Source organism: Pongo pygmaeus, chromosome 1, assembly GCF_028885625.2.
Source record: "Pongo pygmaeus isolate AG05252 chromosome 1, NHGRI_mPonPyg2-v2.0_pri, whole genome shotgun sequence".
In the NCBI taxonomy this organism is placed as follows: Eukaryota; Metazoa; Chordata; class Mammalia; order Primates; family Hominidae; genus Pongo; species Pongo pygmaeus.
In genome coordinates, this window is record NC_072373.2 from 184,489,481 (window position 1) to 184,516,359 (window position 26,879).

The 26,879-nt window shown below is 40.5% G+C and overlaps 1 protein-coding gene across 11 annotated transcripts in view; it reads right to left on the reverse strand.

Moving 5' to 3' along the window:
- Nucleotides 1-26,879, reverse strand: part of MAST2 (microtubule associated serine/threonine kinase 2) — a 231,660-nt gene that overhangs the window by 32,623 nt on the left and 172,158 nt on the right. For 6 of the 11 annotated variants that reach the window (XM_054489601.2, XM_054489590.2, XM_054489581.2 and 3 more), the window contains one exon: nt 1,841-1,916. In XM_054489601.2, coding sequence (XP_054345576.1) covers nt 1,841-1,916 — 76 coding nt within the window. Of the gene's footprint in view, nt 1-1,840; nt 1,917-8,858; nt 8,976-26,879 lie in introns of all 11 variants that reach the window. The other 5 variants (XM_054489571.2, XM_063665162.1, XM_063665154.1 and 2 more) reach the window with 1 other exon arrangement.

The following is a 26,879-nucleotide window of genomic DNA, read 5'->3' on the forward strand; positions in this document are numbered from 1 at the left end:
ATATGAATCATAAGAATGAGTTAGCTAAATGAAGATCTGAGGGAACAGCATTCCTTACAGAGGAAACAACCAGTACACAGACTCTCCTACATCCTGAGTTTCAGGGAAGTAGGGACTATGTCTGTTTTGTTACCACTACATAACTAAGCACCCAGCCGAGTGCGCCTGGCTCTAGTTGGTGGTGCCCCATAAATATTTATCAAATGAATGAGAAATAACTCAATGCCACCTATGGGGATCTGGCCACAGGTCTTGGTGTCCCAGCTCGTACCTACTCTGAGAGTACAGTTTATATACAGTCCAGGCAAGAAGTCTGGGATAAGTCTTTCCAGCTGGGTTGGACAAACAAATGCATCAAACCAGCATATTCTTATACTGTAAGTGATCTTATCTGGATCCTTGCTTAACAAATTGGAAGTTCCATAGGGTAGGAGAGATGAGCCCGTGGAACAAACCTGGATAAAATTTGTTTTGAATAAAGTAAGTGGGTTGAAGGAGGAAACCCAAGTCAGCTATCAAACTTATCCCAACCTGTTCATGTTCTTTTCAGCTGCAAAGAATCCTGGAAAGAGGATGGATTTATTTTGGGTTGTCACTGGAATAGTGAGTTAACACCATTTCCAGGAGCCTCCCCTTTTCCTAATATGTCTTTTTTTAAAAAGTAGTCTAAGTAGGCCGGGTGCGGTGGCTCATGCCTGTAATCCCAGCACTTTGGGAGGCCGAGGCGGGCGGATCACGAGGTCAGGAGATCGAGACCATCCTGGCTAACATGGTGGTACCCCATCTCTACCAAAAATACAAAAAAAGAAATTAGCTGGGAGTGATGGTGGGCGCCTGTAGTCCCAGCTACTCGGGAGGCTGAGGCAGGAGAATGGCGTGAACCCGGGAGGTGGAGTTTGCAGTGAGCCGAGATCGTGCCACAGCACTCCAGCCTGGGTGACACAGTGAAACTCCGTCTCAAAAAAAAAAAATTACAAATCTGGAACCATAATTTTCCTGGAGGTCTTATACCAGGGGCTAACTCTAACCAAGAACAATTTTAAAAATTAAAAAATAAAATAAAATAAATAAAAACTCTGGCAAAGAATCTTAGAAGAGTTCTGACAAGAAATCATGTGTGTATAGAGCCTAGGTATGTGATTTGGATGGATTAATCTAATTCAGCTTTCTCTAAAGGCCTAATGATATTCCAGCCACAGGCAGAGCTGTCAGCGTTGCTGCCATGGGCCAGAGCCACGTTTGTTATCACTCTCAAGAGGGAAGAAACATGGGAGGAGGACTGTAAGCATGGCTCTGTATGCACCAAATCTTTCTAAATTCATAGAAGGAAAAGTGAAGTCCCTGTAGTCTCTTTATCCCCCAAATGAACTCCAGCTCAAAGTCAAGGAGAGAGGCACAAAGGGCCCTTCCAGCTGCTTTAAACTAGCTGAGTTAGAGAGGACAAAGAATATAACTTTGGGTCCTCCTGGAGGAGAGCTTATTTTCTCATTCATCACTCTAGGACAGTTCTAAATTGAGAGTATAATGCTTTGGAACATACCCGTAGGACATCAGGGACTTAAAAAAAAAAGTGAATTATACAAATAAATCTACTTTTACTTAATATCTACTCTCCTGTTCAAACATTCAAACACAAATACATGGGGCACCTACAAAGCAAAACCAGAATACGATCATTACAACCTGGGAGAGGAAAGCAAAGACAGAGTTTTGATGGATGGGAGCTTCAGGTAATACACTTGAAAGAGTAGTGACACTTAAAGGAGGAATCTGACATTCAACTAACCCTCATGCAAGTGCCACATGTGCTGGTCCCAGAGGAGGTTTCCTATCAACTTACCTACGGGCAGGAACAAAAGAAAAGTGAGCAGGTGCATTTGGAGAGAAATTCCGGGGGCTGTCCAAAGGACTGTTACCTGTGGATGGGAAAAGAAATGAAACTCTGTGAGGTTTGCCTGTGAGGAGGGTGGACATGACTTTTGGGCAAGAAATATTCCCCTAGCACTGGCAATTATATGGTTATTTTCTCAGGGCCACTATCAGTTTAATGAGTCTCTTTCTGTAAAAGTTTCATAGCCCAGAGGTTTTCTCCCTTGTTCCCAAGTTTCCTGTAACAACCCATGTCTCTCAGATAGCCATTCTAGATCTAGCAGCAACTTGACTATTTCCTGCCCTCCTAGGAACACACCTGAGACTTCAATCTATCTCGTCAAGTGAACCAACATTCAGAAGGCTTAAAGAGCTCATTCAGTCAGAGGGTATAGCCAAATGTTCATGCTTTCTCAAAGGGCAATAGGACCCCTAATCCAAAAGTTTCTTGCATATATATCTCTGCGCACTGTATCCAAGGGCTAAACCAGGAACAGGTGTGTTTTAAGGGGAAAGAGAAGTTCTCAGGTAGGGACTCAGGATAGTAGGAAACCTTAAGATAGTTCATAATCAAGGCCCCCAAGTCTACAAAGCATACCGCCATTTCTTATTAGTATTCACGTGTTCCCTGTAACTTGCTAACTTAAAGCGCAGAAGCTTTGAACAAAACTGTAAGTTTACCTTTGCATTAATCCCAATGGTTCTTAAACCTAAGCCTGCCATACTAATCTGGGCTATCTTCTAGCTGGGGGCTGGTACGTAGGAGCCCCTAGTTGGCAGTTGTTACTATGACTCTACTCAAAAGGCCATGTTGAAGTAAGCACCATACTCCATGCTGTGCTGGCTCCCCTCTAACCCCTGTCCAGCTCCTCTCTTCTGTGCTTACCTCCCAGGGGCCTGGTACTTCAACATGCGCTGGCTTTCTCTTGGATAGTATGTTTCCTGCACAGGGTATGGATGTTCCAAGTTGCCAAAAACCTACCCCTTTGTTTCCCACTTTCTCTATCCAATAGGGCTTATATAGCACTTAATGTCTTTTTATACTGATCTAGTAGAAACCAGCCTCTCAATCAGTGCTCCTACTAACCTATGCAGCAGCACCTCTGTATCAATTATATAATGGCATTGTTTTTGGTTGAAATAATAAGAGGCATTTTCAGTTCTTCTCACCCCCAGGTGCATAAAATATACAACTTCATCCAGTGGATCTGCTCTCAACATTGCATGAACTCTGGGTTTTCCATGCTCTGTGTCAGGGCTATCTGTTATGACCTCTCCCCATCTTCTGGCTAGCAGGCACCAGGATATAAGGGAAGTGATCCTGAGTAGCTGTTTCCTTAGCCAGAACTTAATAAGGGTCAGGCCTCCTCAGAAGTATCAAGGCTTATTTTTTAAAAAAAATTCTATTGTTTTTTGATAGTGTCATCTCATGTCAAAGATTAACAAATACCCACAGTTTGATTCTTGACATGCAAAGTCAGATGCCCTTTGTTGGTTCCCGAAACTACCCAGCTAAAGCCTCAAGGAGATGCCTGGACATGAGCATCCTACAATGACTAGCCTTCCAAGGATCGGTCTGGTTACAGAGTTACAAAGAATCTTCCAGGTGCACATAGTACAGCTAGGGTTACATAACACACACGTATGTCAGAAATAACTAACACCGAGAGGGGAAAAAAAAGCAGCAAAAAAACTAAATAAACAGCACCACTGAGCTGTAGGACAACTTCAAGCAGGGGGAGGGGAGAGCAGGGGATACAGAAAAAAGATAGGAAGAAATAATGGCGGACAATTTTGCAAATTTGATAAAAACCATATACCCACATGTTGTGTGACGGGTCCTTTACCAGATTATTTAAAGGTACACATGTTCACTGCCTGAAACCTGAAGGCTAGGCCCATGGCAATGGTACCCAGCTGAGAAGCAGGTATCCCTGAGAACCAACCAAACATCCCAGAGAGTATCTGAGAATCTCTCAAGAAAAACAGTATCATTGTTCAAACACAGTAGGCAAAGATCCAGAAAGTTAGCTTAAAAGCAGTTTAGAGGGAGCCGGGTACAGTGGCTCACGCCTGTCATCCCAGTTTGGGAGGCTGAGGAGGGCGATCACTTGAGTTCAGGAGTCTGAGACCAGCCTAAGCAACATGGCAAAACATCCCATGTCTAAAAACAAACAAACAAAAAATGCGGTTTAGAGACAGCAGGCAGCGTGGATCTCTAGAGCTGTCCTGCTGCCGTCCAGGAGTGCCTTGTATGTAAGTTGAATAAACTCGTCTACTCATCAAGTTAAATGTCTGAGTCATTCTTTGGTCTCATGGCTCCTTCCCAGTTTATATGGGACGTTGCAGTCCCAAGTTTTTCTTGTAACATCACAAATCTAAGAATCTCTAAGAATCCCAAACATGAGAAAGAAGAAGAGAAGTACATCAAAGAATACCCAGTCAAATCGCTCAAAACTCAAGATACAGAGAAAAATCTTAAGAGTGGCTAGAGCTTGGTGGAGCTCGGTAAAGTGAGAAGAAGATATGTTATACAGAGGAACAAAGACAAGGATTATAGCAGATTTCTCGTTGGAAACAATGCAAGAAGACAGAAGAGCAATATCTTTAAATTATGGAAGATATGGGCCGGGTGTGGTGGCTCACGCCTGTAATCCCAGCACTTTGGGAGGCCAAGGTGGGCAGATCACGAGGTCAGGAGATCGAGACCATCCTGGCTAACACAATGAAACCCTGTCTCTACTAAAAAACACAAAAAAATTAGCCAGGCATGGTGGCAGGTGCCTGTAGTCCCAGATATTCGGAAGGCTGAGGCAGGAGAATGGCGTGAACCCAGGAGGTGGAGCTTGCAGTGAGCCAAGATAGCACCACTGTACTCCAGCCTGGGCAACAAAGCGAGACTCTGTCTCAAAAAAAAAAAAAAAAAAATTATGGAAGATATGGCTATTCTCCTGCCAACCTAGAATTCTAGACCTAGCTGTTGTGTAGTAAAGAATTTGACTGGCCTTAGTCCCCAGTTCCTGGGAAGGAGCCTCTAAATCCTTGGAATTTCCCAAGTGATAGGAGTGCTTTTGTTATTTATGATAGGGCCTGATACTTTATGCTAATGATGTAACTCAGGATGGGGGCTGGCCACACCTGAAAGACCAACCGTGTAATTGGAGGGTTGGGGCTTTGAGGCTCACCTAGCACCAGGGAGTGCTAGCACTCACCTAGCACTTTGGGAGGCCAAGGCAGGCAGATCACCTGAGGTCAGGGGTTCAAGGCCAGCCTAGCCAACATGGCAAAACCCCATCTCTACTAAAAATACAAAAATTAACCGGGTGTGCTGGCACATGCCTGTAATCCCAGCTACTTGGGAGGCTGAGGCAGGAGAATCACTTAGAACCTAGGAGACGGAGGTTGCAGTGAGCCGAGATCATGCCACTGCACTCCAGCCTGGCTGGGCAACACAGTGAGACTCCGTCTCAAAAAAAAAAAAAAAAAAAAGAGAGGGTTAGGGCTTTGAGCCACTTGCTATCAGTCTGACATAAACCTGACTTCCCAGAAGTGGAGAGGGGCTAGAGATTAAGTTCAGTCATATGGCCAATGGGTCAATCAATCATGCTTGTAAAATAAAACCTCATTCTGGACAAAAAGCTCCTGTGAGCTTCCCTGCTTAATAATAATTTGTATGTATTGTTATACATCCATGTGCTAGGAGGGTGATGCATCCTGACTTCACAGGGAGAAGGCACTGGAAGCTTTGTGTTGGGACCCTCCCAGACCTTGTCCTACACATGTCTTCCTTGCCCGGACCTGATTTTTATCTTTTTTGCCACAATAAAATTGTAAACCTAAGTATAGGGGTTTCCTGAGCTCTGTGAATCATTCTAGTGAATTACTGAACTCAGGGGGTAGTAAGAAACCTCAAATTTGTATCCATTTTGTCAGAAGTATGGGTGACTTGGGAACCCCCAAACTTCTGCTTGGTGTCTAAAGTGAGGGCAGTTTTGTAGCAGACTGGGCCCTTGTAAAGTTTGGCCTAATTTGGGATAGTTAGTGTCAGAAGTCATTGTACCAGCAAAAAAAATTTTTTTTTGAGATGCAGTCTCATTTTGTTGCTCAGGCAGGAGTGCAATGGCATGACCTTGGCTCACTGCAAGCTCTGCCTCCTGGGTTCAAAAGATTCTCCTGCCTTAGCCTCCCAAGTAACTGGGATTACAGGCACGTGCCACCATGCCTGGCTGATTTTTCTATTTTTAATGGAGATGGTATTTTACCATGTTGGCCAGGCTGGTCTCGAACTCCTGACCTCAAGTAATCCTACTGCCTCAGCCTCCCAAAGTGCTGGGATTATAGGCATAAGCCACTGCTCCTGGCCTCAGCAAAAATATTTTTAAAAGATAGAGGTAAAAAATAAATACTTTTTCAAACAAAAAAACTAAATAAAATTTTCAACAGCAAACCACACTACAAAAAAAAGTTTTAAAAATGTCCTTTAGGCAGAAGCAAAGGATACCAGGTGGAAATATGGATCTGCACAAAAGAATAAAGAGCAGTGGGAAACTTAACTACATGGAAAAAGATGCATGACATTTTCTTATTATTTAAATCTCTTTAAAAAGCAGTAAATGTTTAAATAATAATAATATTATTACTATTAAATAATAATAGTGTGGGATTTACAACACATGAGGATCAAAAGTTTGAAAACAACTATATAAAGGCTGGAAGGGGAGAAATGGAAGATTCTTATCCTGTATGTGAAGTGGTATAATATTATTTGAAGATTGATAGGAGGGATGTGTTAAAGATATATACTATAAATGCTAAGGCAAACACTAAACAATAAAGGGTTATAGCCTATAAGCCAATAAAGGACATAAATGGAATAAAAATACACACTTAACCCCAAATAAAGCAGCAAAAGATCACGGAAGGAGAAAAAAACAGGTGGAATAATTAGGAAACAAATAGGGAGGTGGTAGACATAAACAAACCACATCAACAGCCATATTAAATGCCCCAATTAAAAGGTAGAGCTTGTTAGATTGGATTTTAAAAAAAGAAAGACTCCATTAAAGAAACTGAGTCAATAACTAATAATCTCCAAAAAAAGCACCTGTTTCAGATGTTTCACTGATTAATTCTAACAAACACTTATAGAAGAAATGATACCAATTCTCTACAATCTCTTCCAACCAAAGATGATTGTAACATGATTCCTAACTCATTCCATGGGGCCAGTATTACTCTATTACCCAAAGCAAATAAAGATATTGTAAGAAAAGAACACTATAGACCAATATCTCTTATGAAAACAGATGCAAAAATTCTCAATATTAGAAATATCAAATCCAACAATGTATAAAAAAGTTATATACCGTCACCAAATGGAATTTATTCCAAGTATGCAAGGATGGCTCAACATTTGAAAATCAATTATCTACCATATCAACATACTAAAGAAGGAAAATCATATGGTCACATCAACTGATACAGAAAAAGCACTTGACTAAATCTAAAACCCATTTAAAACTTTTTTGATAAAAACTCAGCAAACTAGGAATACAGGTGAACTTCCTCACTTGACCAAGAACATCTACAGAAGACATACTTGTTGTTAAATTAACATCATACTTCATGGGGAGAAACTGGGTATTTTTTCTCCAAGAATAGGAACAAGGCAAGGATGGCCTCTCATTACTCCTATTCAGTATCATACTGGAAGTCTTAGCCAGTGCAGTAAGGCAAGAAAAGACGACTGGGTGCAGTGGCTCATACTTGTAATCCTGGCACTTTCGGAGGCTGAGTTGGGGGGATTACTTGAGCCCAGGAGTTCAAGACCAGCCTGGGCAACATAGTGAGACTCCATCTCTAAAAAAAAAAATAAATAAAAAAGCAAAACAAAACCAAAAAGGCAAGAAAAGGAAATAAAAGGTAAATACATTGGGAAGGAGGAAATAAAGGTGTTTATGTTTAGAGATGACATGATTGTCTATGTAGAATATTCTAAAGAATCAACAAACACTCCTGTAACTAATAAGCAATTACAACAAGGTGGCAGGATACAATGCTAATATTAAAAAGTCAATTGTGTCCCTTTATACCAGAAATGAATAATCAGAATTTGAAATTAAAAACACAATGCGATTAACAGAAAAACTGAAATGCCTACATATATATTTAACAAATACACTGAAAATCTATACACTGTAAATTACAAAACTCTTATGAAAGAAATCAAAGATCTAAATAAATGAGACATTGCATGATCATAATGGAAGAGTCAATATGACTAAAATGTTAATTATAAGCAATTTGATCTATGGATTAAATGCAATCCCAATCAAAATCCAAGTAAGTTAGTTTGTGAATATTGACAAATTGATTCTAAACTTTACATGGAAAGGCAAAATAACCCAAACAACCAATACAATACTGAAGAAGAATAAGGTTAGAGGACTGATATTACCTGACCTCAAGACTCACTATAAAGCTATAGTGATCAAGACAACATGGTACTGGTGGAAGAACAGATACGTAAATCAGCAGAACAAAGCAGAGACTCCAGAAACAGACCCATATAAATACAGTCAACTGATATATGACAAAGGAGCACTGGCAATTCAATGAAGAAAATATATATTCTCATTGACGAATGGTGCTGGAACAACTGAATGTTCATATGCAAAAAAATGAATCTAGATACAACCTTTTACAAAAATTAACTCAAAATGGGTCATGAAAATGATCCGAATGTAAGATTTACCTAAATGTAAAACACAAAACGATAAAAGTTGTATATGATAACATAAGACAAAATCTAGGTGACCTTGAGTTTGGCGATGAATTTTTAGGATATGAAACCAAAAGCAAAACCATGAAAAAAAAACATTAATAAGCTAGACTGCATTAAAATTAAGAACTTCTGCAAAAGATACTGTTAAGAGAATGAAAAAGACAGACCACAGACTAGGAGAAAATATCTGTAAAAAAACACATACTTGGCTGGGCATGGTGGCTCATGCCTGTAATCCCTGCACTTTGGGAGGCTGAAGATGGAGGACTGTTTGAGCCCAGGAGTTCAAGATCAGTCTGGACAATACAGGGAGATCTTGTCTCTACAAAAAATTTAAAAATTAGTTGTGTGTAGCAGCCTAACGCACCTGGTCTCAGCTACTTAGGAGGCTGAGGTGGGAGGATCATTTGAGCTTGGGCTGTAGTGGGCTGTGACTGCACCACTGAACACCAGCCTGGGTGACAGAGCAAGACTTTGTCTCAAAAACAAACAAGAAAAGTCAAGTCCCAACCCCCAACCCCCAAAACAAAACAAAACAAAAAACCCACATACTTGATAAAAGACAAATGTGTAAAGAACTCTTAAATCTCAACAAGAAAACAAACAACCCAATTTTAAAAATGAGCAAAAGATCTGAACAGCCACCTCACCGAAGAAGATATACAGATAGCAAACAAGTATATAAAAAGATTCTCAACATCATTTGGCATAGGACATTGCAAATTAAAACTACAATTAGATACTCATACATACCTATTAGAATGGCTAAAAAGGATGGGGAACAACAGGAACTCTTGTTATTGTTAGTAGGAATGCAAAATGGTACAGCCACTTTGGAAGACAGTTTGGCAGTTTCTAAAACGCTAAACGCAGTCTTCCCACACAATCCAGCAATTGCTCTAAATAATTACTTACTTGGGTTGAAAACTTGTCTACACAAAAATCTGAACATGAATGTGTATAGCAAGTTTATTTGTGATCGCCCAAAACTGGAAACAACCAAGATGTCCTTCAATAGATGATGGATAAACATACTGTGGCACATCCATACAACGGAATATTATTTAGTGATAAAAATAAACAAGCTATCAACCTACGAAAAGACAGGAACCTTGAAGGCATATTGCTAAGTGAAAGAAACTAATTTGAAAGGCTATATGTCGTAAGATTCTGACCATGTGACATTTTGGAAAAGGTAGGTATAACTATGGAGACAGTAAAACAATCAAGAGTGCCAGCGGGGAGCAGATGAGGGACAAATAGGTGAAGTACTGTGCACTATTTTAGGGAAATAAATCTGCTCTGTATGATACTGTAGTGGCAGATACATGACATTACGCATTTGTCAAAACATACAGAACTTTATAACCTAGAGAGTAATGTAAGGGAAAAAAAAATTTAAGCCTTGGTTTGTCACCTCTAAAGGCAAATTAAAAAAAAATAACTTATGAGATCAGAGGATCCCAGAGAAGAATGCAAACTATGACAACAGAATCTAACTGTATTACAAATGTATGAAACAACATCACTGAAGAGGGTGAAGGGAAAAGTGCTGACCTAAGAAACTTTAGAAATGAATGAAATCAGTTAGACTAAAGATCAAAGGAACTACAGGTAAGTACTGAACTCAACTTGATAAAGTTGTTTCTCAAGGAGTATGGGTTAATAATTTTGATACTGCTATGCATGTATACTGGAACTGAGTAGTTTATGTGTATGGATGGTGGATGATGGGACCCAGGTTTCTCATTGTTGGAGTGGAAATTTACAGATCAGCAAAGGGAAGAAGAAGCTGGAATGATCCATGTGATATTGAATTGGAGCCAGAGACATCAAGAAGAATTCATGTTTAATATAAATACAGACAATTACATATAAAAATATTGATAGATATGTGTACATTCACAGGTTAGTATACATACTAATACTATATGTCTTTGATCAATCAGCTAAGAGGGACTAGAAAAAGGACACCCCAGTAGAAACAAGCATTCCTAGAACCCAGATCTTGATTTGTAATACTGTCCTCCAATTTAAAAATCCAGACCTCTTGGAGAAATGGCTGATTCTAGGACTGGGGTCAGAAATATACAACATGAGCCTGGAATATCTTATAGTCGCAGATAGGAAGGGATAAAACAACAACAAACCAAAACCAAAACCAACCAAAAACCACCAAATTGATGTACGTCAAGGGGGAAAAGGAGCCAACTGAAAGGACCTTGATGGCCAAAACGGAACAACTTAAGCAAAAAACCTAAAGTATTAATGGATTATAGTCTGATCTAGATAATAAATATCTATTAGTTCATACTGATATAAATGATTGAATAAATAAATGGGAAGAACATCAGTGAGGATGTAGAACACTTGAACAACACTACCAACAAACTTGACATAATTGACACTTACAGACCACTACCAAACAGTAGTAATATACATTCTTTTCAGATGAACACTGAACATTTGCTAAGAAAGATCACATTCTGAGTCATAAAACAAAACTCAATAAATTTTAAAAGGATTCAAGTCATATAAATTATGTTTTCTGACTACAATGAAATAGAATTAGAAATCAGTACAGAAAGATCTCTGGAAAATCCCCAAATATTCATAAACTAAACAATATACTTCTGAATAATTTGTGGGTCAAAGAAGAAATCAAAAGGGAAATTAGAGGCTGGGTGTGCTGGCTCATGCCTGTAATCCTAGCACTTTGGGAAGCCAAGGTGTGGGAATCCCTTGAGGCTAGGAGTTCAAGACCATCCTGGGCAACATAGCCAGACCATGTCTCTACAAAAAATAAAATAAAATAAATTAGCTGGGTGTGGTGGCAGGCAAATGTGGTCCCAGCTACTTAGGAGGATGAGGCAGGAGGATCGCTTAAACCCAGGAAGTCGAGGCTGCAGTAAGCTATGATCAGGCGACTGCACTACAGCCTGGGCAACAGAGCAAGACTCTGTCTCTTTAAATAAAAATGAAAACACATGTCATACCACCAAAGCAGTTCTTACGGGGAGAATTATATCACTACATTATATTAGAAAGGAAATTATATCACTACACTATATTAGAAAGGAAAGACTAACTCCCAGCACTGTGGGAGACCAAGGTGGGAGGACCACCTGAACCCAAAAGTTCAACATCAGTTGGGGCAACATAGTCAGACTTGGTCTCTACCAAAAAACACCAAACCAAAAAAAAAAAAACAAGAAATGACCTCACTTTCTATCTTAAGAAATTTAAAAAAGAGGAGCAAATGAAACCCAGAAGAAAGGTAAAGACCAAAGTAGAAATCAATTAATAAAAAAACCACTGGAAAACAAGAGAGAAAATGTATAAAACCATACACAACGCCAGGCATAGTGGCTAACGTTTGTAATTCCAGCACTTTGGGAAGCCAAGGCAAGAGGATTGCTTGAATCCAGAGGTTCAAGACCAGCCTGGGCAACACGATGAGACCCCATCTCTACAAAAAATTTAAAAATTAGCTGGGTATGGCGGTGTGCCTGTGGTGCTGGCTACTTGAGAGGCTGAAGTGGGAATACTGCTTGAGCCCAGGAGGTTGAAGCTTCAGTGAGTCATGTTTGTGCCACCCTACTCCAGCCTGGGTGACAGACCCTGTCTCAAAAAAACAAACCAAAAAACCCAACAAAAAACATACACAGGTTTTTGAGATCAATAAAATTAAAACAGTAGACAGACTAATCAGGGAAAAAAAGACAAAACAGAAATTACCAACATCAAGAATGAGAAAGGTCACATTTCTATGGATTCTACAGTTATCAGAACAACTTTATGTCAATTATTATAAACAACTTTATGTTAATTAATTTGACAACTCAGAAGAGACTGAAAATTCTTTGAAAGATATACACTACCAAAGCTCACTCAGTAACAGATAACCTAAATAGTCCTATATCTAGTAACAAAATTAAGTTTATAATTTAAAACCTTCCCACAAATTCTAGGTTCAGAGGCTTCACTGGAGAATTCTGCCAAACATTTAAGACAGAAGTAGTAACAATTCTACACACTTCCAGAAAATTGAAGAGGAGGGAATACTTCCCAACTCATAACTATGAGGTCAGCATTACCCTGACACCAAAACCAGACAAAGATATTATAACTACAGACTAATATTCCTCATGAATATAGATGCATACATATTAAAATTTCAGCAAATCAAATACAACCACATATAAAAAGACTAATACAAACGAATATTCTCTTTTCTCTCTTTTTTTTTTTTTTGAGACAGAGTCTCTCTGTGTCGCCCAGGCTGGAGTGCAATGGCGCAATCTCGGCTCACTGCAAGCTCCGCCTCCCGGGTTCACGCCATTCTCCTGCCTCAGCCTGCCGAGTAGCTGGAACTACAGGCGCCCGCCACCACACCTGGCTATTTTTTTGTATTTTTAGTACAGACAGGGTTTCACTGTGTTAGCTAGGATGGTCTCGATCTCCTGACCTCGTGATCCGCCCGCCTCGGCCTCCCAAAGTGCTGGGATTACAGGCATGAGCCACCGCGCCCGGCACAAACGAATATTCTCTAAATAATGGGAGGTGGGAGCAAATACATCATGACCAAGTAACGTTTATCTCAGGAATTCTAGTTGGTTTAAAATCTGAAAATCAATCAATACAAGTCACTACATTAGTAGGCTAATCAAGAAAAAAACATATAATCATCTCATTAGACATAGAAAATGCATTTGACAAAAGTTCAATAATAATTTTTGATAAAAACTTTTAGCAAACTAGGAATAGGACACATTCTTCAGTTGATAAAGGGTATCTATGACAAACTTAGAGCTAACACCACAGTTAACAGTAAAGACAAAATGCTCTAAGATCAAGAACAAGGCAAGAATATCTACGATTACCATTTCTATTCAAAATTATACTGGGAGTTCCAGCCCAGTGGAATAGGCAAGTTGTCTTTATTCATGGACAACATGAGCATCTCCAGAAAATACAACAGAATCTACAATAAAGCTACTGGAATAAGAGAGTTAGCAAGGCTGCAGGATAAAAGATCAATATACAAAATCAACTACATTTATACATACTGTAAATAATCAGAAATGAAAAACAACAATACCACTTATAATTGCATAAAAATATGGAACACCTAGTGATAAATTTGACAAAAGAGGCATAAGAACTTCAGGAAACATGTTGAGAGAAATTAAAGATGATCTAAATAGGTGGAGAAACAAAGCATGTGCATGGGTTAAAAGATTTGATATTGTTAAGAAGTCAATTCACTCCTAATTGATCTACAGATTCAGCACAATCCCAATAAAAATACCAGCTGCCTGTCTGATAATCTGATTTTTAAATTCATATGGAAATACAAAGGACAAGACACCAGACAAAAAAAACAGTACATACTATATAACTCCATTTATATAAAATTCTACAAAATCCAAAGTAATCTACAAGTGACAAAAAGCACATCAGTGGTTGCCTGCAAGTAATTACAAAAGGACCTAGGGAAACTTTAGGAGATGACAGATGTATTCACAATTTTGATCGTGGTGATGGCTGCACAGATGTATATACTAGGTTGAAAGCTGGCTGGGCGTGGTGGCTCACGCCTGTAATCCCAGCACTTTGGGAAGCCAAGGCGGATGGATCACCTGAGGTCAGGAGTTCAAGACTAGCCTGCCCAACATGGTAAAACCTGGTCTCTACTAAAAAAAAAAAAAAAAAATTAGCAGGATGTAGTGGCAGGAGCCTGTAATCCCAGCTTCTCAGGAGGTTGAGGCAGGAAAATCATTTGAACCCGGGAGGTGGAGGTTGCAATGAGCTGAGATCACGCCACTGCACTTCAGCCTGGGCAACAAGAGTGAAACTCTGTCTCAAAAAAAGAGAAAGTTATCTAATTTTATACTTTGAATACTGTATATCAATTTTATCTCAGTAACATTTGTTTAAAAATAAATATAAATAAGTAAAACAAATATATTAAATACCTTACATATTCATGGTACAAAATTTTTTACCTTTTTATTGAGAATGCAATGTGATTGAAGATAGCTCATATTTATGTACTCATTTACTCATTTTTATTGATTTTTTTTCTGAGACAGGGTCTTTCTCTGTCACCCAGGCTGGAGTACAGTGGCTCAATCACAGCTCATTGCAGTCTTGAACTCCTGGGCTCAAGCAATCCTCCCACGTTGGCCTCTCAAAGTGTTGGGATTATAGGTGGGAGCCACTGTGCCTGATCAGATGGCTCTTATTTTTAAAAATCTTAAGTCTAAACCCTTCTGTGGTTTGGTTTTTTAATTTAGATTTTGACTTGCTTTTATTATAGATAAAAAATAGGCCAGGGGTGGTGGTTCTTGCCTGTAATCTCAGTACTTTGGGAGGATGAGGCAGGAGGATCACTTGAGGCTAAGAGTTCAAGACCAGCCTGGGCAACAACACAGTGGGACTCTGTCTCTACAAAAATTTAAAAAATTATTAGCTGGGTGTGGTGGTGTGCATCTGTGGTCGTACTTAGTTGGGAGGCTGAGGTGGAAGATCACTTGAAATAGATTAAAAATTGAACCTTTCTTTTAGAAGATTAGAAACATTCTATTTCCAACGTTTTCAAATGATAGACTTACCAGCTTTTAGAGGAGGCATAACATTTTTCAACCAAAATCACATATAGATGGTAACATTTCTAAACGTCCATCTTCAAATTGCTTTTTTCATGGCACAAATTTCTTTTAAAGTGTAGCTACATTTGCATTTAATGATAAAATATCACTTTCGCCCTAAAGAGAGTGTTTGTGCCCCTTACCCCAAATCTCCTAGGGAGTATACTACTAAAAATCACTTGTTAGCACAGAAAAAGTTGGCATATTTGGAACACACTTTGTAAAAGAAAATTGGGCCTGTAATCTTAACACTGTGGGAGGACTTCTGGAGTTCAGGAGATTAAGACCAGCCTAAGCAAAATAGTGAGACTCCATCTCTACAAAAACTAAAAAAAATTAGCTGAGTGTGGTGGTGCACACCTGTAGTCCCAGCTACTTGGGAGGCTCAGGTGGGAGGACTGCTTGAGCCCTGGAAGGTAGAGGCTGCAGTGAGCTGCGATCATGTCACTGCACTCCAGCCTGTGTAACAGAGTAAGATCTTGTCTCAGGAAAAAAAAAAAAAAAAAAAGTGTCTTACTCTTAAATTTAGAATGGACAGAATAGAGAGGGAAAAGGAGTTAGGGGGTATCTTCGATATAGGGGGTATCTTCGATAAGCCAAATGAAAAGTGATGAGGGCTTCCATAAGGTCATGATAATGAAATCAGAATGTGCTTAGTTTACAACACCTTCTAAGTCAAAGACTTTTTCCGAGTCTTACATTGAATTCTTGGTGACACCTACCAGAATGAAAGGCATCATATGATAAGTCTTTGCTCTTATATAAATAAGGTAAATACTGTACTTATTAAGTAATCAATTTTTAAGGTTCGTTTATTTATTAGGATTTTTTAGACCTGATTCACAATTCAACATTCTACATTACCAAATATGGCCAATGTTGCAGAAAAGAAATGGTTTCCAAGTTATGGAGTTGTTGCCAGGATAACAGCAAAAAACAGACTACTATGTATGTGATGGAAATCTTTGGCAAAAGGCATCTGTAATGCAAGGGGAAGTAATGATGAATTCCCACCAACTGCAGGCAACAATATAATAAACAAGCATTCTTTCCAACTGGCCAGGCTCTGCAGACTTTTCAGAAGATGCTATTCTGACACTACCTCAAGCTGGGTATACTGCAATTAAACTCTGATGCCATCCATATAGAGTTAGCATAGACCCCACAGTTTAAGAGCAAAGTCCTCGACAAGACTGCCTCACTTCCAACACCAGTCATAAGTCTTTGTGGGGATGGCAGGGGGAGGGGCCAAGACCACCAGCATACCTGGCTGACTAGCTGCAAGTTCAGGGAGTACTCACAGCCCTCCCACATTCAATAATTTACTAGAACAACTAATAGAATTCAGAAAAGCACTATACTTATTATTACAGTTTTATTATAAAGGATACACAAAGGCAGGGTGAGGTGTGGGAGGGGAAGTAGAGATCCTGTGACCTCTCCTTGTGGAATCCGGGAGTGTCACCCTCCTGTGTTCACCAGCCAGGAAGCTCTACTGAGCTTAAGGTTTTCCAGAGTTTTAATTTTTATTACATAGTCATGATTGATTAAATGATTGGCTAAATGACTGAACTCAATCTCCCGGTCTCTATCTCAACCTTCTAATAATGCGGTTTGTCTTTCTGGTGATCAGTCCCCATCCTGAAACTATCCAGGGGCCTACTATGAGTCACCTCACTGGTATAACAAGACAATCCTATGTTTCAGGAAATTCCAAGGTTTTCAGAGGCTCTGTGCCTACATCTGGAACAAAGATCACAGAAATTCTTTATTCTACTACAGATGCTAAGGCCTAAAAATGTGTGCTACTTTTATTGGGTTTTCTCTATTTCTCCAATATACATTTTACCTTAAAAGGCCAAAATTACAACCGGGCGCGGTGGCTCACGCCTCTAATCCCAGCAGTTTGGGAGGCGAGGCCGAGGCAGGCAGATTGCCTGAGGTCAGGAGTTTGGGACCAGTCTGGCAAACATGGTGAAACTCCATCTCTACTAAAAATACAAAAAAATTAGCTGGGCGTGGTGGTGTGCACCTGTAATCCCAGCTACTCGGGAGGCTGAGGCTGAGGCAGGGGAATTGCTTGAACCAGGGAGGTAGAGGTTGCGGTGAGCTGAGATCATACCACTGCACTCCAGCCTGGGCAACAGAACGAGACTCTTTTAAAAAAAAAATTACTACCATTACTACCATTTTCAAGTTTGTTGACAGAATAAAATCAATAATTTTGAAACTGCCTTTGCCAAAATTATGACAGTGAGAAAAATCTGACATAGGAATATTATGACAATGAAAGAAATCTGACCTAACCAACTCCATCTTGCTTCTAACCTCCAAGCTGCCCTTGTACATTTCTAAGCTTAGGCCAAAACTAACTTTGGTAGGAATTTAGTTTACTTTGAAACAAAGATGGTAACAGCTCCTCCTGGGAAAAACCCTCTGAAGGACTGGGGACCAGACCACTTTGGTAAAACTGACAAATTGGCCACAGGGTTAAAAATTATGGCTCAGGAGTTATTCAGCCAGAGGCCACAAGATTCCTAACCTCACAGATTCTCCTATAGACAACATCATCCCTGACTCAACCACTCAACATTCCCCCATTCCCTAGCCCCCTGCCCACCAAACTATTCTTAAAAAACCCTAGCCTCGGCCGGGTACAGTGGCTCACGCCTGTAATCCCAGCACTTTGAGAGGCCAAGGCAGGTGGATCACCTGAGGTCAGGAGTTTGAGACCAGCCTGGCCAACATGGTGAAATCCCATCTCTACTAAAACTACAAATATTAGCCGGGTATGGAGATGCACACCTGTAATCCCAGCTACTCAGGAGGCTGAGGTGGGAGAATCATTTGAACATGGGAGGCAGAGGTTGTAGTGAGCCGAGATCACGTCATTGCACTCCAGCCTGGGCACTGGAGTGCAATTTTTGAGACTCCATCTCAAAACAAAACAAAACAAAACCATACCCTCCGAAATGTGGGGGAGGCTGATTTCAGTAATAAAACTCCAGTCTCCTGTTTGGCCAGCTCTGCGTATATTAAACCCTTTCTCTATTGCAATTCCCTTGTTTTGATAAATTGGCTCTATCTGGGCAGTGGGCAAGGAGGACCCATTGGATGGTTACAATTTGAATTGGTCTTATTTTGGGGGAAGATTAAGATGTTATAATAACATTCTGGACCAGCATGGTAGCTCACACTTGTAATCCTAGCACTTTGGGAGGCCAAGGCGGGAGGATCACTTCAGCTCAGGAGTTTGAGGCCAGCCTGGGGAACACAGTGAGACTTTGTCTCCACAAAAAAATTAAAAAATTAGTTGGGCACAGTGGTGCACACATGTAGTCTCAATAATCGGGAGGCTGAGGTGGGAGGATTGCTTGAGACCAGCAGGTTGAGGCTGCAATGAGCCGTGATCATGCCACTACACTACAGCCTATGCGACAAAGCAGGACCTTGTCTCCAAAGACAAAAGCAAAAACAACAAAACATTCTGAAGAAAATATTTAAACTGATTCTTTAAAAATTCACATAAAAAATAATTTCAACTTTTATTTTAGATTCAGCGGGTACACTTTCAGGTTTATTACCTGGGTATATTGCGTGATGCTGAGGTTTGGGGTACGATTGATCTCATCACCCATGTAGTGAGCACAGAACGCAATAGCTATTTTCAACTCTTGCCCCCTCCTTCTCTGCCCCCTCTAAGTAGTCTCCAATCTTTTGTTGCCATTTTTTGTTTGGTTTTTTTTTTTTGGAGACACAGTCTCACTCTGTTGCCCAGGCTGGAGTGCAGTGGGGCGATTTCAACCTCCATCTCCTGGGTTCAAGCGATTCTCCTGCCTCAGCCTCCTGAGTAGCTGGAATTACAGGCGTGTGCCATGACACCAGGCTAATTTTTGTATTTTCAGTAGAGATGAGGTTTCTCCAGGTTGGCGAGGCTGGCCTTGAACTCCTGACCTCAAGTGATTCACCTGCCTCGGCCTCCCAAAGTGCTGGATTACAGGTGTGAGCCATTGCACCTGGCCTGTTGCCATCTTTATGGCCATGAGTAACCCGCTGTTTAGCTCCTACATGTAAGGGAGAACATGCAGTATTTTATTTTCTGTTCCTGCCTTAATTAACTTAGGACAATAGCCTCCAGCTGCATCAGTGATTTCATTCTTTTTTATAGCTACATTTTTTTGTTTGTTTTGGTTTCAGGTAGGGTCTTATTCTGTCACCCAGGAGTGCAGTGGTGCAGGCATAGCTCATTGCAGCCTCAAAACTCCTGGGCTTAAATGACCCTCCCACCTCAGCCTCCTGAGGAGCAGGATCTACAGGTGTGAGCCATCATAAAGTGGAAAAGCCAGATAATTTTTTAATTTTTGGAAGAGATGGGGGTCTCACTATGTTGTCCAGGCTGGTCTCAAGCAATTCCCCTACCTTGGCTTCCCCAGGTGTTGATATTACAGGTGTGAGTCACTGTGCCCAGCTAAGCTGATTGTTATTAATGACTGACATTCACGGTTCTAGCTCCAGAAAAAATGACATTATTGAGAAGAATCCTTCCTTAAGGACAGCAATAAATGGCTCAATGGGACCAAAAAAAAAAAAACTGACAGAAAATCTAGCAGCCTAGCAAGCAGGCTTTTTCCAGTTTATGAATCGATTTTAGCAGCTGGAGGAGACAGTTCAAAGGTAAGTGATGATTCATCCCAGAGAAACAAGTTATAAACAAAACTGGGGAGCAGTCAGTTGACCTTGAATCAGCTGCTTCATTTATACAGTTTAACTAGTTATAAAGGAATATAATTATATAGCAAGCACCTGTGTAAACACCATCTAGGTTTAACAATGCCATCTTCCAAAATCCCTCCACATAATCCCTCCTGATCAAAACCCCTCCCTTTACCCCATCTAAAGTCAATATTATGATAATCATTTCCTTATAGCTTTACCAACTAAATATGCAACTCTAAACACTTTAGTTTTTCTCTCATACAATTTTAAAAGTGAGATATAACTTTCATGTAACATTTACCCTTAAGCATGCAGTTTAGAGGTTTTTAGTATATTCACAAAGCTATGCAATCATAACCATTATATAATTCCAGAACATTTTTATCGCCCGAAAAAGAATCTATACCTGTTAGCAGTCACTCTTCATTTCCCTCTACTCGAGCCCCTGGCTACTACTAATCTACTTTCTGCCTCTATGAAATTGTGTATCCTGGACATTTCATAGAAATGAGATTATATAATATGTGTCCGTTTGTGTTCCAGTTTGCCTGTTTCTGTATTTTACGTAAGAAAACACCAAGCTGTTTTGCAAAATAGTTGTATTAATTTATACACTCACCAGCAGTGCTTATGGATTCCTACTGTTTCACATACTCATCTATACTTGGTTTTGTCACTCTTTAAGCCATTATTGGTCATATAATATATTTTTGTGATTTTATTTTGCATTTTCTTTCTTTCTTTCTTTTTTGAGACAGAGTCTTGCTCTGTTGCCCAGGCTGGAGTGCAGTGGCGTGATCTTTGCTCACTGCAACCTCTGCCTCCCAGGTCGAAGTAATTCTTGTGCCTCGGCCTCCTGAGTAGCTGCGATTACAGGTGTGCGCCACCATGCCTGGCTAATTTTTTTGTATTTTTAGTACAGACAAGGTTTTGCCCTGTTGGCCAGGCTGGTCTTGAACTTCTGGCCTCAAGTGATCTGCCCACATCAGTCTCCCAAAGGGTTGGCATTACAGGCATGAGCCACCGCACCTGGCTTCTTTTGCATTTCCATAATTACCAATGAGAGTAAATTATCTTTTCATGCATTTATTGACTACTTGGATCTCTTTTTTGTGAACTGTCCAAGTCCCTTGGCCATTTTTCAATCATACTATCTTTTTATTTTATTGATTTACAGGTTTTTTTGTGTGGTTTTTGTTTTTTAAATATAAGAGATAGGGTTTCACTATGTTGCCCAGGCTGGTCTCAAACTCCTCAGCTCAAGTGATCCGCCCACCTAAGGCTCCCGCAGTGCTGGGATTATAGGAGCCACCTGTGCTGGCCCCAGGAGTTCTTTATATATTCTGAACCCAAGTCCTTTGTTACTTTTATGTGTCACATTATCTTCTCGCACCTTGTGGCTTGTTGTTTCACTCTTTTCATAGTATCTTTTGATAACTAGAATTTTTTTTTTTTTTTTTTTGAGACAAGAGTCTTGCTCTGTCACTCAGGCTAGAGTGTAGTGGCGCGATCTTGACTCACTGCAACCTCTGCCTCCTGGGTTCAAGCGATTCTCCTGCCTCAGCCTCTCGAGTAGCTGGGATTACAGACACATGCCACCATGCTTGGCTAATTTTTTTGTACTTGTAGTAGAGACAGGGTTTCACCGTCTTAGCCAGGATGGTCTCGATCTCTTGACCTTGTGATCCACCCGCCTCAGCCTCCCAAAGTGCTGGGATTACAGGCGTGAGCCACTGCACCCGGCCTTTTTTTTTTTTTTTTTTTTTTTGAGACAGTTTCCCTCTTGTCACCCAAGCTGGAATGCAATGGCGCCACCTCGGCTCTTTGCAACCTCCACCTCCCGGGTTCAACCTGCCTCAGCCTCCTGAGCAGCTGGGATTATAGGTGCCCACCAGCACGCCTGGCTAATTTTTGTATTTTTAGTAGAGACGGGGTTTCACCATGTCAGCCAGGCTGGTCTTGAACTCCTGACCTCAGGTGATCCACCCGCCTTGGCCTCCCAAAGTGCTGGGAATACAGGCACGAGCCACGTGCCTGGCAAAATTCTTCATTTTAAATGTAGTCAAATTTAGGAATCTTATCCTTTATATCCTGTTTTTAAAAAATTTCCCTATTTTAAGGCCATGCAGATTTTCTTCTGTACACCTTCTAAAAGTTTTACTGTATTACCTTTCACATTTAAAATTATAATTCACCTGGAATTGATTTTTTTGTGAAGAGCCACGTTTTCCAATTTCTCTATACAAACATCCAATGGATTTTGCTTACAGCTCTATAGTGCCACTTTTGCCATAAATTAAGTGTCTGAATACATGTAAATTTGATCCTGGGTTCGTCTTCCTCCCCCTAACTCTTCTCTTCCTATTAGTATTCCTTATCTAAGTTAAAGGTATCAACACATGGCATTAATCACTCAGGGAATGTGAAGACAATCAATCCACATGCCACTGATTTACTCTCTTACATTTTTCTCATATTCATATATTTTCTTTATTTCAAACATTCTCCTAACATCTTGATAATGGCAATGGCCTCTTAACTGGTCTTCCAACTGACAGCACTGCCCTCTGTTAATAACTTTTATTTTAACATTTTTATCATACAATTCACAAATTCTTATGGCCAAAAACAGTAGCAAATTGAATAAAAAGTGAAAGCTGCTTTTTTACTTTTTTCCACAGGTAATCACCATTAGAAGAATGTGATTTTAATTTTTCCAGAGTTTTCCTTGCATTCTTCTCACATGTTGCGGCCCCGAGTAGCTGGGATTACAGGCATGTGCCACTATGCCTGGATAATTTTTGTATTTTTAATAGAGATGGGGTTTTATCATGTCGACCAGGCTGGTCTCCAACTTCTGACCTCAAGTGATCTGCCCACCTTGGCCTCCCAAAGTGTTGGGATTACAGGCGTGACTCACTGTGCCCGGACCACTTTGCCTCTTCAAGCCTTAAAGAGTATTTAGTTTTGCCTGGGTGTGGTGGCTCACACCTGTAATCCCAGCAATTTGGGAGGCTGAGGTGGGCGGATCACCTGAGGTCAGGAGTTCAAAAGCAGCCTGGCCAACATGGTGAAACCCCGTCTCTACTAAAAATAAAAAAAAAATTGCTGGGTGTGGTGGTGAGCACCTGCAGTCCCAGCTACTTGGGAGGCTAAGGCACAAGAATCACTTGAATCCAGGAGGTGGAGGTTGCAGTGAGCCGAAATTGCACCACTGCACTCCAGCCTGGGCAACAGAGAGAGATTCTGTTTCAAAAAAAAAAAAAAGTATTCAGTTTTTAGATTAAAAAACCACCTTTGGCAAATCTTGCCTCCAGAAGAAAATGAACATATATACAAAATTGGGAATAAAATTTTAGGAGATTTATGGCACTTCTAAAACCACTCAGGGTCCATGGATCTTAGGTAAAAAAGAGTCCATGTCATGGACTCTTCATACCTCATCCCTTTAGCACTGCATATAGCCCTCCATGACTTTCTGCCTACCCATCCATATTTGATTAGCAGTTTATAATCTAGTAACATATGAGCTGTACTTTTTTATGGTCTGTGCTTTTTTTTTATTTTTTTTTGAGACAGAGTCTTGCTCTGTTTCACAGGCTGGAGAGCAGTGCAGTGGCGTGACCGTGGCTTACTGCAGCCGTGACCACCTGTACTCAAGCGATCCTCCCTCCCACCTCAGCCTACTGAGCAGCTGGGACTACAAGTGTGTATTACCACACCTGGCTTTTTTTTTTTTTTTTGGTAGAGACAGGGACTCACTATATTGCCTAGGCTAGTCTCGAACTCCTGACCTCAAGTGATCCTCCCACCTTGGCCTCCCAAAGTGTTGGAATTACAGGAGTGAGCCATCGTGTCCAGGCAACTATAATGCTCTGGACTGTTAATTTCCTAATCATATAATTCTATTTCATATAGATCTTAGAATGAGCTTTCTACCTCATTCAATGAGCTACCTCCAAAAAGAACACCTTGCTTAATGACTAGCTTGGGTTACAAATCTTTACTTTTGTACTCCCAAGCACCCTGGACATACATTTAGTACAGCCCTTAACATACCCTGAACAAGTTGAAAATTGACTGTCCCCTGTGGATGCAGCTTCCTTGGCAGCTCTCTCAAATGATGGCTGTTGGATTTCACACGCCCTTTGTACCACTACACCTAGAGGTGGGGTAGACATCCTGCTGGCTCATTTCATCTTCAGGCATTCTCCCTCTGTTCTCCGTAAAAACACCCAGGTTTGAAATGATGTCATCAGACTACAACAGCCATTACCCCTCCTTGCTAAAAGTCACATACAAACCTTTGGGAAATCCCCTTCACTCTTTAAAGATTTTTATTCCTGTATCACTGACATTCTTTTTATCACGCTTTCTGTCAGGAGTAATTTCAGTATCTTCACACAATCTTTCCAAAATCCTAGCCTGAGAAGTTTCAGAAAGTCATATAGAAAAGCTGACTGGTCTCATTTTATGTGTATGATCACTAACTTTGGCTCTTCATACTACTGGAAATCAGACCATACTTCTTAGTGTATTCTTTCTCCCATCCTTTTAAAAGACTGTATCATACTTTATCCTCTCTCTTCAGGCTCTCAGCTAATCACCTCACTTTCCATTTCAGTGAGAAAAAAAATTTTTTTCGAGACAGGATCTTGCTCTGTCTCAAAATCACAATCACAGTTCCGTGCAATCACAGCTCACTGCAGCCTCGAACTCCTCAGACTCAGATGATACTCCTACCTCAGCCTCCCAAGTAGCTGGAACTACAGGTATGCAACACCATGCCCAGCTAATTTTTGTATCATTTGTAGAGATGGGGTTTCACCATGTTGCCTAGGCTGGTCTCAAACTACTGGGCTGACATGATCCTCCCGCCTTGGCCTCCCAAAGTGTGGGGATTACAGGCGTGAGCCACTGCACCTGGCCTCAACTAATCAGAGAAGAACTTCAATAAGCTATCTTTACCACATCTACCCAGCCATAATCTGCACTGTATTCCCCACATCCTCCCCTATTCCTAGAGAAGGACTGTTTGTGTTCCTGGCTAGGCTAACCTACTGCTTATTTACTAGATCCCATCCCCTCTCAACTACAGAAGGACACTGTGCCAGCCATTCTCCTTTCTCTTGCATTATCAGATCTTCTCTTGCTGTTGAATCACTTCCATCAGTGTATGTACATAGACACTGTTACTTTTTTCAAATAAGAAAATTCTCTTGATCCCTCTACCCATCTTTGCATTTCATTTCTGCTCTAACAGCAAAACTCCTTGAACAAATTATTTAGTTATTATCTCCATTTTCTTTTTCCCCTTCTTTCTTGACTCACCAATTAGGTTTTGCCCCTACCATTCCATCAAAACAGCTAATCAATGTCAACACTGACATCACATTGCTACATCCCACTGGCAATACTCAGACTTCATGTCACTTGATCTGTCTATATCATTTGGCTCTGGTGATCACATGCTATTTCTGAAATACTCTTTTTATGTGGTTTCCAGGACACTATATATTCTGTTTTCCTCTTTCCTTTTGGGTCTCTCCTCATTCTCTTGATCTCTGAAAACTGGAATGTCCCAGGGTTCAGTCCTTATACCTTTAGTCCTTTCTGTCTATGTTCACTCCCTAGGTGATGACATCTAGCTTTAAGATCTTTTTATATGGTGAAAGTCCAACATTTGTATCTCTAGCCCTATTTTTTCCTTGACATCAAGACAAACATACTGAATTATTCACACAGATGTCTAGAAGACATCTCAATATAGTTATCGAAGGTTCCCAAGGATTAAAGGTCCTGGGATCAAATGACTGTTTTTCAGAGGTAGGGTTTCTAGATGACACAAGCTATAGAAAGATTAGAGGTGGTGCTCAGAGAGCAGGAAGAAGGAAACTGAAATTATGGAGACAAGGTCTAAAGTACAGATCTAGGGCATAAGTGATTGAGGTAGGGTAGTGGAGAAGTTCACTGGAAGACAGGAGTTCAAAGAACAGAAAGTCTTAAGAACTGGAGTTATCAACTACGGGTGTATCAAAACCACCAAGAATAACACATTACAGCTCACAAACAGACTGAAAAAAAGAATAATACAGGAGTAGAACTGAAGAGAGTAATTGGAGTCAAGAGCTAAAATTTTTACAATTGCAATGTATGAGAGTTTTACAGCTGCAATGATAGGTATTAAATGATACAAATTAATGATATATAAGATTCTAAGTATGGGGATATTAGGGAGAAGACAGTGAAAATAAAAGACAGAGGACATCTACCCTTACTACTAGACCCAATGCTTTGAGATTATGAGAAAAGGGCTAACACTTGAGCAGCCTGCAGATAATCAGTGTTCTAAGCTCTCCCTCTTCCCCTATGATTCCACTAGAACAGGAAGAAGAAAGAATGTTTAGAGAACAGATTAGGAGACAGATTTTGCTGATAAAGAACTGGAATTCCAAAAGGTACACTGGAAGGGTTTCCAGAGTCAGGGAGGGATAAGACAGAGTAGGGAATGTTCAGAGGTTTAGATGAATTAAGCATGTAGATGATGGGGTGCGGGTAACCTGAGGGTTCCTGTGGCAATGGGAATAAACAGGAGTAAGGGATAATGAAATTAGCCCAAGTAGATTCAACGCAGATAGAGGTGAGGAGGCTGTAAGTGTCACGGAGTAAAGAGGGATGGATTACTGGCTGTAAGGGATGTAGCCGTCACATGACCTGCCACCCCTCTCCAAGACTGCCCAATTAGTGGCCTGGGTCTAAAACTTTCCCTCATAAGGAAGCTGTGTGGCAAGCTGTCACTTGGCCACAGATTCCTCTTCCTTATTAGCAGAAACTTTTCCCCTCTTCTGGGTATGGAG